Consider the following 13,321-nt stretch of genomic DNA (forward strand, 5'->3'; position numbering starts at 1 on the left):
TGAGAGGCGCCTCTCTCTCTCTCTCTGAGCCTTGGACTGGGGTCGCTCGGGGTCACCCCAAATCTGATGATGCCGCTCACCCCGCGCAGCTGGGGACTGGGACTGGCGGGGGTGCGCCAGAGGCAGAGAGGACACGGGGAGGAGGCGACGTGCGCCGGTCGTCGCCCAGCGCCGGGGCTTTCCTCTGCAGCGCTTGCTCCCCCGGGTCCGCGCTGGGCGGGGCTGGCGCCCGGGTCTCGCCTCCCGCCCGCCCGCCCGCCGCCGGGGCCCGGACGCTGGGCTGCCCGCGGCCCCGCCACTGTCCCTTCCGCTCGACCCAAGCATTTGATTCCCGGCCTCGAAGTGCCACCTCCCCACCCAGCGCCTCCTGGGGGTCCGAGAGCCAAGACCTGGGAAACGGGTGAGGGAAAAGAGGCGCCCGGGGGCAGGACCCGCTCTCGGCGCCAGAGGGCCGGGTCTCCAGCTTGGAGGCGGGGGCTCCCCGCGCGCGGGCGGGCGAAGGAAAAGCTGGACCCGGAGAGAGAGCGCAGCGAGCGCGGGCGCCGCGGGTGCCCCTCCGCCCGGCGCGGGGCCCGCCGGCACCCCCAAGGGGAGCGCGTCTTTGCGCCCAGCCGGGCCCGCGCGCCTTCGGCTGCCCTTCTCCTGTCCCGCCCCTAGTTCTTCCGCCAAAACCCTTGACCAGAGTGTCCTTGCCAACATTCTTAAATGTCTTGTGCCAGCTCTTTGCGCCAGGTAGGAATAAGGCTCTGCTTTCAGGGTGTGTACATAAACGCCAATTCCCAGAAGGTGTAGTGACCTTTTCACCTTCCCCCACGAACTCCTTGGGAGGGGGTACGCGGACCTTTGCCCTCTCAAGGGCCAGATTGGTGGCCGAAACCTGTTTGTTCCCTGAAATGGCTTTGCTATTCATATCCTCAGAGGCCTTCTGCAGCAGTTCCCGGAAAGCCCTTGGGGGTGGAACTGGGGGGCATCCAGCCCACGGTGAGGACGCGCCGCCGTGGAAGGTGGGGGTGGACAGGAGCTAGAGGACTGGCGTGACAATTGTCTGTGGCCTGGGGTGGGTACCGTGCGAGCCCTGCCAAGAGCCCTCCTCCCCCGCCACTGTTCTCCCTCTCCCGAGAGGCACCGAAACAGGGGCCACTGGACCCCTAATTGCCAACCCCCCGGAACACCTGGGCTCCACAGAGACATGAGGCTGGGCGGGGTCGGGCGACGGCTGCCCCCTAGCTGGAAGGAGCATCACCTCCCACCCTCCGGCGTTCCCTCTGTCCCAGGGCAGAGGGCACCAAATCTCGCTTAACAATGGAGCCCCCGGTGTGCGGAGGGCACCCCGACAAGACTGGCTCCCGGCAGCGCGCCCTGCTAGCGGGCAGAGAGGCCGAGTGCGGCCGCAGCCCAGCCTCGCCCGACCGAGTGGTCTGACTCCGCTTTACGCGGCAGCGACACTGTGGACCCTCGCCCGGCTCTGTGGTGCGTCTCCCACTCCAGCCTAGCTTTCCCGGGTCTCCCCAGATCCGGCCCGGAGCGTCAGGGGCGCCCTGCTGCTCTCTGCCCCAGGTCTCGGGCGGGCACAGAGGAGTGACGCGGCTCGCCCCGCGCTCCTCGCCTCCGCGGGCCGGGGATTCGGAGTTGTGAGAAGCAGCAGCCACCTCCCGGGAGCGCCGCACTCCTCGGCGACTGGATCGCGGGGATCCTCCGCGACTGGATCCCGGGGATCCTCCGCGAGCTGCCCGTCTCTCCCCCAGGGGTCCTGAGCGAGCACGCAGAGGTAGGCTAGCCCGACCCAGTCGCTGGCACCGACCTCGCAGCCTCCTCTCCAAACACACACTCACACCCACACGCCCTGGCTCAGACCCCCAACGCCTCCCTTTCCGCGGAGATCCTTCAGGGCCTCCGGGAGAGAGGGACAGACGGACGGGGGAAGCACACGGAGGGAAACTTGTTCCTCCCAGTCTCCTGTCAGGCAATTACTGGCGAGCCTGTGCCGGCAGAGGGGAGGGAGGAAGCGAGGGAAGGGCTCCAGAAGGGGAGGAGGAGGACGGAGGAGGTGGGGGAGGCGGGGGTGCAGTTGGTGAAACTCCTCTGTCTCCCGCTCATCTTTTCATTGCTTGCTCCTCTCCTTCCGCAGACACCCCGGACCTCCCCAGGGCGCCAGCTCCTCGGCTCCAACGGGTCCAGAAACAAGCCGGATTTTTTTTTTTTTTTTTCTTTCTGGAAACTGGCTTTGCTGTGATTCCCTACCTCCCTCCTCCCCCGGCTAGCCCCCCCTCCCTTTTTTTTTTTTTTTTTTTTTGAGACATGGCCCGGGCAGTGGCTCCTGGAAGAGGAACAAGTGTGGGAAAAGAGAGAGGAAACCGGAGCTAAATGACAGGATGCAGGCGACTTGAGACACAAAAAGAGAAGCATTTCTCTCGGATCAAGGCATTGCCTCGCTGCTCTCTTTTCTCCAAGACGGACTGAGGATTTTACAGCTCTAGGCGGAGTTGAAGCTCTTCAGATTGTTTAGATTCCCCCTTTGCTCTATTTTCCCCGCACGTTCTCGTTCTCCCGCGCCTGCCTGGGGATCCGGCGAAGGGAGAATGGAGAGGGGGCTGCCGCTCCTCTGCGCCGCGCTCGCAGTCGCCCTCGCCCTGGCCAGCGCTTTTCGCAACGGTAAGTGACAGGCGGAGACGCGTGTGACAGCGCGGCGCCCGGGCTCCCCGGTTGCCCGCGTCCGGCCGGGTTCGGCTTCCCGCCGCAGCCGCGAGACTCAGGCAGAGCTGTCGGGGTGAACCGGCAATAGCCACCTCCTGGGCGAAGGAAACTTTCGTCCAGGAGGAGAAATAAAGACATTAGATCAGGCGGTTTAAGGCAGGAAGATTTCAAGTCCACGGCCTCCCTTCTGAAGTTGATTGTTTGGTTATGGGGGTTTTCCTACCTCTGTTACACGGCAGAGCTGCCTACCTTCTAGGATCAGCACACCAATTATCTTAATAATGTTTCCTCCCAAAGGCAATTAGATGAGACTCCCTTTCAAAAATTTGATGGCTGTTGAAAGTTAATGCACACTTTACCAGGAGAACTTCCTGGTTCTTTTGCAGCTCTTCGAAACCGTTTCCTCTGGTGGGTGCCTGCAAGAGATAGCGGTTTTTTCGTTGATGGAACTCTCTCCTCCGCCTTTGCAAATCACCCCTAATCTGTCTGAAGTATGAATGAAAGTTACGTAGTGTCAATAAAGGAATCTGATATATACAGTGTAAAACACCAGGATATCTGAAAATCCCTAACCTAGTTGCAGCTTCCCCTTAGCTTTTAAAACCACTCACTGTTAAGTAAATGAAAGACGGCTGGGTTATAAACAGTATCCCCTAATCTAAATAATGTGTTTAAAAATGTGATCTGGTTGTAGGCGTGTTTAACTTACACTTTAAAGTAGGTGAAGGCAAGGGTATGAGATTATCTTTACAGTAAGTCTTCAGCAATTATTATTAACTAATTATCAAATATTTACTTTTGTCTGGCTTAGATTTCAATCAAAGTAATTAGAAGAAAAGCACACCCACTACTTACTGTGGTATATTGTTTTAATAAGAGACCACAAGTGGAGGGGTTCATACCAGGAGGAATTTAAATCACATCTTTATGATGGAAGTTAATCTCTCTAATATGCTTTTTGGAGGTTTTGTGATTGAAGCAATAGATTTCCCCCCAACAGCTACCAAGCAGTGTTCTAAATGATATGCTTAGAGGCAACACACACACACACACACACACACACACACACACACACACCCATGAATGTGGAGTTCAATTTATTAATGAATCCGAGTTGGTGGCATCTTTCTATAATCTGGCAAAGGATGAAATAACATTCTCCTACAATTGAAAGAGGTCAAGTGGTTAGACTTTAGAAATTACAGTAGCCCAGCCTCTGCTCTCTACAACTCCTGAGATTAAATCCGGAGTCAAGATGTTCACAGGATGGATTTGAAACCTAATGCAAATAGCTTCCAGACTTTAGGTTGTGGTCTCCACGTATACGTGTGTATATGAATGTATACACGCACGTGTATATATATATATATAATATATTTTCAAATTTTCTTAGCAGAAATCTGGGGAATGCTGAGAACCTGAGCTTCAGTCTGTGAGCTTGACTGGTTGAAGCCATGTTGCTAGGCTTGCAGTGACCAGAGCCAGTAAATGCCTCTGTAACACAGCAGACCTCTTAAAGCCATGTCCACCTCCTCGGAGTACCAGTGTCTGCTAAATTAATTCATTAACCTTATTTAGGTCTAATGGTCCAGAGTCATTAGAAATTGCTCTTTCTTAATCAACTGTTAGAGAGATTTAACAGAGCCAGGGAGTCTAGCAGTCCACATTATCTTATTACACTGTCACTTTCTCAGAAGTCACAGATTAAAGAGCTCTGGTGTGGTACCGAGTCTACCTAAATGTCTTCTGAAGTGACTCTGTGGAGTGACTAGAAGCAGTGCTGTTTTATTTCACTCCTCTAACGGATGCCAGACACTGCCATGATGTTTGTATAGAGCTGGAGGGGACTTAATGAGATGGGGTCACTCTCCAAGTTTTCTGCACACTGAAAATAATGGAAGAGCCTCACTAGAATCACATAACAGAGTCCAATATGATCATTAGTTGAGATTCCGAACTCCAGTTGCAACATTTCTTCTTGGCAAACCTTAAGTTTTTAAAAGCCAAGGCAAAGGAAACCAGTATAAGGGTACCCCCAGTCTACAATACATGGTCAGAAACATCTAGCAATTGAGAAAAACAATATGATTTATATTGTCTTCTTTTTAATTTATGGGAAATGATTTCTGCAATGCATGTAGCTTTATGCATTTTTGATGTGCACTTCATCTTTCATTTCCATTTGACCTGGTTTTCCTGTAATAAAATTCTGTAGATTTATAAATTCATGCTGAGAGCAAAGAATGCCATTCTCTTTCCACAGGGAATCTATTAGATGCAATATTAAAATCTATATATACCATTACTGAAAATTTGTGATTGATAGGCTTATATATTTCACTGCTTTCATACCTATTCCTCTAACATAGTTTATGCACCAAATTTTTATTGCTTAAAATTAAGCATCAATAAATGTGGCAGCATTTCAGGCTGAGACTCTCCAGCATGAAATCCATCATAAAAAGTGACAATGAGAATCTACACTGAACAATAAAGCAGCCCAGTGACTGGTTTATTTGGCTCTCAGTGAATCACTTCCGCATTCGGGTTTTTTGAAATGAAGGCTCAAAACTAGTTAGCTCACCTTTCCCAGAATGTGAGACCATGGTTTACCATATGTGACACCCAGAACTCAGTGTGGTGGGTTTTTTTCCCCCAACATCTAGGTAATTAGAATTAATGCTGTGTGGCTATTTATTTTTCTTTCTGCCCAGTTGCTTTGATCTGGTCTCGAAGACTGAACAACTTTACCTGGAGCAGTAGAGCAGAATTATTTCTGCTTCACCAAATACACTTTGTTCTCTGCTGCTCTGGATCTCCCGAGCAGAGATAACTCAAAATCACTTAGATTTATGGGCAGATAAAACAACAACACAAAAGGTTTGGCTTTAAGCCAATCAAAGTCTTGGATGACAATCCCCACTGATCAATGACAGAGACCAGACTTATCATCAAAAAGCCACACAAGGGGTCGAATAGCTTCTTTTAGTCACCTTCCACTCAGAACTTGCTACTTAATGCGATTACACTTCTTGGGGGATAATTAAGTCTAGCAGAAGCTCCCTGGGGACCATGTTAACATCCATTGAGAGGATTTAATGTTTTTAACGCTAGAAGACCTTTTTCTTGGGAAGGAACTTTGTAGGGGGTAAGGGTGGAGTCCTGTCAGATCTCAGTCTACTTTTCTCCTGAGCTAACCTTCCTGGGATCAAAGAGTGTTCCTTCGCAGCCGGGTTGTATGAAGGCCACCTGAAGGACCCACGGGGAGGTCCCCCTAAAAAGTTATGCAATAATAACCAGTAATTTATATGTAAAGCCAGAATACTTAAGGGGTTGTCAGGGAAAGATTTACCAAAATGTTATTTTTATTACAGATAAGTGTGGCGATACGATAAAAATTGAAAGCCCCGGGTACCTTACGTCTCCTGGTTATCCTCATTCTTATCATCCAAGTGAAAAATGTGAGTGGCTGATTCGGGCTCCCGACCCGTACCAGAGGATTATGATCAACTTCAACCCTCACTTTGATTTGGAGGACAGAGACTGCAAGTAAGTGGGAAAGTATTTGAACAGGGCACCACACCACCATCTAGTGGTCATGGATGTCTAAGGGGGGAAAGCCTGTGTGTACAGTACCGGATGTAAACGGATCCAGGAGGGATTCTAATCTAGGCCAGATCCTGTGTCAATGGTATGGAAATTAAATTATGTTAAGCGATTTCTGAGTTCCCCAAACTAGGAATATTATGTTGAAAAGCATAATCTCTCATATTCTTTTTCCTGTTAACACTTTTGGTTTCAGAACTCTTTCGTTAAGAAATGTGTCTATGTGCTTCTTTTTCTCCCCTGAAAAGGGGAAGAACTAGAAATCCCAACTTTCACTTGGGTTTTTATTAAATATTGTGGATTACTAGTATATATAGCATCAACAGATGACGAGGCTGGATATTTTTTAACAAATCTGTGACACATTTTGTGAGTTAAGGACTGTATCTTATTGAGTTGGACATGACAAAAGCAAATTGTCACTGAATAAAAATGAGGCATATAGGGTAAGTTGGATGAGGAGTTTTTTTTTAGTAGATTAATGACTGCAAGTCTCATGGGAAATGCAAAAAAAAATTGTTAATGCACAGTGAATACAATGGGACTCAAATATAAATTGGTATTTCATCCACCTGCTTTAGTCTTGCTAACTCCTTCTATTGTTAAGTGACTAAGCATCAATTTATGCCAGATTTCATTATTATGAAAACATTCTCACTATAGAGACAGTCTATATTTCCTCACTTTATGTGAAAGAACTAGTTGTGCAGGTTTTTCTTTGCACAGTATGGAAAATGTGTTTTAACTTTGCAAGCGCAAGCAGTCCACTCAGGTGCAGGTTTGCTCTTCTCTGAACACCCAGCAGACCGCTTGTCTCTGTCTTGCCCACATTACCCCATTCTGCCAACCTGCACAGGGTATATTCTCCAGATACTTGAACCTGCATATCTCTCTTCAGTGAAGTTAGGATATAGAAATAGTTTTAGCAAAGGAAAACAATCTACTTAAATGTCAAATCTAAAGTGTTTCTCAGGGACTGATACGTTTTCCGAACTTTTAAAATGGGCCAGTTTGATATAATTGTATACAATGCAAATAGGCTACAATTTCCATTGGATATAAACATTATTGTGCAGGCACATTCATTATTAAAAAATGTTCTATTTGCAAACACATAGCCCTTTTAGGGAAGAGCAGAATGATATGAAAAGTTTCCCACTTGTAGGTGGTCCTTAACCACCTGTTGAGTTGGTGGGGTAAAACTAGTGTTTCATGGGCAGGGAAATGAGGTCATCTGGTTAATTCAACTTTCTGGTGCCTAGAGAATTAGCATACATTCATCGATCAATTTCCAAATAATCAGCATACACTACAGTGTAATAGAATTATGACGATTCCAATTGAATCCTTGTTCTGTGCTTCAGGGCTTTATGTGGACTTCTTAATCTTGTATGAAAGTTGCCATTAACAGTGTTCCAGTGACTGCTAGGAAACAGGGAGTTTGTTGTTACTGTTGACTTTATTCTGTATGGCGATTTTACAATGTCAATCACTTAGACAACCTGGAGATTTGTTTCTCTTTCATTTTGTTTTAGTTTGCTGTGTTTTATTTTTTTGCTTTTTGACAATACTTAAGCTACTCTAAAAGATATTTTTAAGAAACGCAACATAAAACATAAAACACACTCAAGTAATAACATTATTCCCAAAGACAGCGGGCCATTACATTTTAGTAAACTCATATCTGCTAAATCCTGATCTGAGAGTTGTGACCATGTCTGTGTATAATATAATAGTTAAAAAATTCAGAATAATCAGGAGCCGCTAGTGGTGGTATGCTGGTCAATGTCGAATGACCGGATCATGGAAGGGGGTGGGTCAAGTCCTCATTGGTAATATTTACCAATTTCTGTAGTGTAAATATTCCCACCGTGACCAGTTTCAAACTATCCATGTGAGGTCACTGTCCACAGACTTGTGTACCTGTGTACTCCTAAAGAGACGTGTGCGATGGGTCCTTGTGAGCTGGTGCAAACCAGTTCCAGCACATAACTGGGGAAGCCAGTCAAGTGAGTTAATACATGTTAAGTGCTTATAACAGTGTCTGACACACAGTAGATCTTCAAAAACTATTTGCCATACCATGATGTGAGGTGGAGTATGGTGGAATTGGGAACTTCTCAGTCTCCTCCTTCCTTCCTTCCTTCCTTCCTTCCTTCCTTCCTTCCTTCCTTCCTCCCTTCCTTCCTTCCTCCCTTCCTTCCTTCCTCCCTCCCTTCCTTCCTTCCTCCCTTCCTTCCTTCCTTCCTTCCTTCCTTCCTTCCTTCCTTCCTTCCTTTTTCTTTCTTTCTTTCTTTCTTTCTTTCTTTCTTTCTTTCTTTCTTCATTTTGAGGCCTTCTTTTTTTTTTAACTTTATTTATTTTGAGATAGAGAGAAGGAATGTGCACACATGAGTGGGGGCAGGGGTGCAGGGAGCAGAGGCAGAAGCCGAGAATCCCAAGGTGACTCCATGCTGAGCATGGCACCCGAGGTGGGGCTTAATCCCAGGTCCTTGAGATCATGACCAGAGCTGAAATCAAGAGTCTGATGCTTAACCAGCTGAGCCACCCAGGCACCCCTCAGTTTTCTTTTTGAAAAATGACAAGAAAATGGATAATTACTATTTTTAGGAAGGGACAATTTTAGTGACATCAGCATGGTATTCAAGAAACTGACGTGGGTAAGAAGATTGTTTCTGTCATTTTGCTGATGAGACTTTTTTTAAGGCTCCAGAGTGAAATGCTTTTTAATGGTAGCAACTGAGGGTTTGTTCTCTCTGAAGGTGCCATCTCCTGGCCAGCCTTGAAAGACTGATATATTTAGCCTGATGAAGTCAATGGAGATTATGGCATAGAAAATATCTTTCACCCACATTTGGAAGTGCTGCTACCTGGTTGTTTTATCAATGAAAATTCCAAGAATGATAGAGGAAGAGCAACTGAAGTCATTGCTGTCACTATCTGTCCAGGCTGGTCCACATGACTCCTGGTCACAGTTGAAGGTTGCAGTTGAGATTCTACAAATGGGGCACAATTCTTACAGTCTTTTGTGAAGGCTGCAAGAAGAATCCACAGCTTTAAAGTTAAAATTCCCTACAAAAGTAGAAAATACCAATAACCCTTGGAAGAACAAATTCATAGACTTCAAAGTTTTACGTTGAATGTGCAAAAGCATAGTTTTGTTTTTGTTTTTTATTACAGTGGTGTGGGTTTTTGTTTTTGTTTTGAAATTCATACTAGGGTACTTCCATAAAAGGAATTTGAGAGCATACACAATTAGGTACACCAAACCACATTCAACCACCTAGCAAGCTTGTAGTTACCATTCCTGTTGAGATCAAGCTAATTGTCTTATTTGAGATATTTAATATTTCTCCCTGTTTCAGCTATATTATACGTCTAATAGCAATAACAAGTACTTGCTTTAACAATGTCATTGGGTTATTGGCAAGATAAAATGGGGTAGTGGATACAAAAGCCCTTTGAAAAGTTGAAAGCTTCTCTCAAAAGAAGTTATCGTCACTCTTATGATATCTCATACAACTTGGTGAGGGTTAGAACATTTGGAAATATGAAACTTAAGCATATGTCAAACTAAATATCTAGATCCAGTAATGGAATGATCTGCATAAAATACACCCGGCAACTGCCCTTCAAACCATCTAGTATTTGTACAGTCAACTTCCACCACGTGAAAGCTTAAGAAATCGATTCCTTAGCACATTTTCTTGTTGAGAAACTTCCTTAAAAGCCAAGTAAATAATTTTCTTTGTTGAGTGTAGGGATGGATAAGTAACTAAATAGATGAATTCTGGGAGGGAAATTATTCTTATTTACATTTGTATTGTTTTATTTATAATTAAATTAAAAACTATTTCATAGTTTTAACCACACAGCAACATGTAGACAGTTACAACTTTTCATGTGAAGAACACGGAGACTGACCCAAAGCATAAACAAACGATGAACCTAACCTTACAAAGAGTTTTTAGAGTGAATATCAAGGGGCGTTATTTCCTTAGGAAAAATGAATGTTTGGGTTGTGCCTGATAGTTTTAAAAAGCAATAATCTATGTTTCAGGTTCCGTTATGAGTCAGGTTTCATGACAAATAAGCATCAAAAACATAATATTATAACTCCCTGAATTCTTTTATTGAACAAAGTGTGGTATCAATCAATCAATCCATGGAGCAGGAGAACATCTGTCTGTGGGCTAACATTGTGCGAGATGTGTCACAACACTGTCTCATTTTATTGTTATGTTGATTAAAGGTGGCTTGAGAATGTTCTGAAGGAGAAGGTGTGGAGGGAATGCACTAGCAAAATCCTCTATGCTTGTGAACTGTCAAGGCAAAGTTACAAGCAGAAAAGAAAGAAAAAAGCAACCTGCTGAGTGTTCTTTGGAAAGCAATGTTCATTGTGCACTGTAAATGGTTTTCTACATCTACATTGAGCTAGTTAGATCTTACTCAACGATAATTTTCTTCGGTGGTAACGCAGACATCTTGAATCTCATAAAACTTTATATCTGCATAATAAACAAGAATGTCATTGATACAGTAGTTAGAATTTATGGAACTTTTCCGGTTTCCCAGCAATGCAAACTATCAGCATGATAATTTATAATGGGTTGTGACAAATACTGCTGAGCAAAGAGGTGTGTGATTACATTCAGATCAGATGTCCTCATCTGGGGAGCAATAAAAATTTCACAGACGTTGGGTTAAAAACATTAAGAAAATGAATGTGGAGCTCCAGAAAGAGTCTAAAAAGGTGGTAGTATTGGAGGGAGAAAGCTCAGTAGTGGCCTTTTTACTCACTGGTTCCTGACTTCAGTGCCTGATTTGTTGGTGCTGCTTTGTAGGATTTCACCGAGACACAGGCTAAGCTGGTATAGATGCTTTTCTGTCTATAACTTAGATGTGTAATCCCTTCTTAGTGGAACCAAAAATAGGTGGTTTTTTTTTTTCCCTGATTCAATGCAATCAAAGGGAGATTTCACTTTTGTAACTTCATATGAAGTTTAACTACAAGAAAATTTTAACTAAATCGAGATGATATTCAAGTTTTCAAATTTTGTTGGAATAAATCACACATCGCTTCTTTAATGCTACTTTTAAAACTACCTAAGTTGTTACAAACTTCGAAACACTGGTCTTTTCATTTATTTTCATGGACTATAAATTCACTGAATGAAAATTAATCTCCCATTAGTTTCTCAGATCTGATCGTTTCCACAAATTTAATTATACAGTGGTCGCTTTGTCATTTATTGGCAATTGGGGAATATAAGTTCCATTTCTGGTTTCCTTGAGTACTAGTTTTTGTTTCGATCCTTTCTTTTTTTACTTTGTTCAGCATGGGTTTTTTCATTCATTTTGATTTTTTAAAATGCTGCACTAAAATATTATTTACCTTGATTGGGGAGGTTTTAGCTTTCTGTATTTGAGGTGAGTGTCTTACTCTAGTCCCAGTCTTGTGTTTTAGAGTATCACTTAGACCAAAACGAAGTCTTGGTTTTATGGAAAACAGTGAGTATTTTAAGCCAAAATATTTCTCCATTTTCTGTATTAAATATAGAGGTATATGTACTTTTAATTTAATTAAAGGACAATATGTATGTAGAAAAAGACACGCAGTGTAAAGTTTGAAAACATTTTACAAGGGGAGCACAACCATATAACCAATCCAGAGTAAACATTTCCAGCCTCCTACGAAGAATTTCCCCTTATGTCCAACTAGCCTTTGGCTTCAAGGACGACTATGTCCTAACTTGTGTGATTGCAGTTTTATAAATTTCAAAATGAGACAAAACTAAACTATAGTCTTAGAAATCTGTAGGCACTATCCTTTGAATGTGGTAAAACTCTTTGGAAGAGAGATGGAACAATGCATACTCTTCCCTTTCTAATAAAAAAAGAAAAACAGAGTCATACTGAAGTGTATTCTAATGTTTTTCAGTGATTGAAATATCCTGTATGCGTTACATATACTCTAGGTATGGTAAAATACACACAGAATTTTCCATCTAGGGCTTAATTTAGATGCAAGGCAAATACAGAAAAATCTTCCCTTGCTTTATATTTCAGTTTTTCATGGTCGGTTTTCATCTCAAGTAACTTCCCAACATGAGCTGTGTGGGAGGCACCAGCACCAAGCTCAATTCAATTAAACAATCTTTGAGTGGATACAATGAACCCTTCTCAGAACAGCCGCTGGACAATGCTGTTGCTACCACCTGCAGCCTCCCTGGTTACTGCTCAGGCAGATAATTATCTACTTTCTTCTTTTTGATTTTTTTTCCCTATTAGCGCTGATTTAATTTGAGCAAAACCCCATGTGTTTAATAAAATTAATGTTCTTTATTATTTTTTACTATAAGCAATCACATTTGATCATAATGAATTTTGAGTATTACAAGGTTGTTGGGCATTAGCATCTCTGTAATTTGAAAGAAACAACCTTTATGAGAAGCTAAAAGAGAAGGTTAGTTGAAATCTTACCAAGTTGAATCAACATGTGCATGGCATTTCCAACCAGATTTCACTTGGGGAGCAGACACTTAAAAATCGATCCAAGTGAGACATATGCCTTCAGCCGGCATGCATATTCTCAGCTCCTTTTTTTCCAGCACAAAACTTGATACTTGCATGCATGCTGACATACTCCGGCAGAAGCACACACACAAACACATATGTGCATGTGTGTGTGTGCTTGTAAAGGAGGCTACAAAATAAACTTAACTAATTGCCGTTGTAGTATTCATCAAGGCTGATCATTAAGCCCAAAGAAGAACAAGAGACAAGATTAGTGTTCAGATCAGGTTCCAAATGCCTCCTAATTGGGTGTTTGTAATCAATCCTGATTGTAGGAGTCAGTGACTTGGCAGAACATAGCACCTCAAAAAAAGATTTTTCCTGCTATTCTGTGGTTGATGGAACTGTGTCTAGTATCTAGGTCAGTTAGGGATGGCATGAGGTCAGGATGACTCTCAGATTGGCTGTGAAGCATGCCAAACACATTATGCTGGCTTATGGCTGA

General features: G+C 43.9%; 1 protein-coding gene across 7 annotated transcripts in view; it reads left to right on the forward strand.

The window, feature by feature from the left end:
• Nucleotides 1-285: 285 nt before the first annotated feature.
• Nucleotides 286-13,321, forward strand: part of NRP1 (neuropilin 1) — a 136,995-nt gene continuing 123,959 nt past the window's right edge. For 2 of the 7 annotated variants that reach the window (XM_045786405.2, XM_045786407.2), the window contains exons 1-3: nt 1,576-1,768; nt 2,129-2,652; nt 6,069-6,243. In XM_045786405.2, the coding sequence (XP_045642361.2) occupies nt 2,580-2,652; nt 6,069-6,243 (248 nt within the window). In that variant the 5' untranslated portion in view covers nt 1,576-1,768; nt 2,129-2,579. Of the gene's footprint in view, nt 401-1,276; nt 1,471-1,568; nt 1,769-2,128; nt 2,653-6,068; nt 6,244-13,321 lie in introns of those variants that run through there. The other 5 variants (XM_087857881.1, XM_087857882.1, XM_087857883.1 and 2 more) reach the window with 5 other exon arrangements.

Source organism: Ursus americanus, chromosome 31 (genome assembly GCF_024610735.1).
Source record: "Ursus americanus isolate L20-20 chromosome 31, mUrsAme1.1.p, whole genome shotgun sequence".
Lineage (NCBI taxonomy): Eukaryota > Metazoa > Chordata > Mammalia > Carnivora > Ursidae > Ursus > Ursus americanus.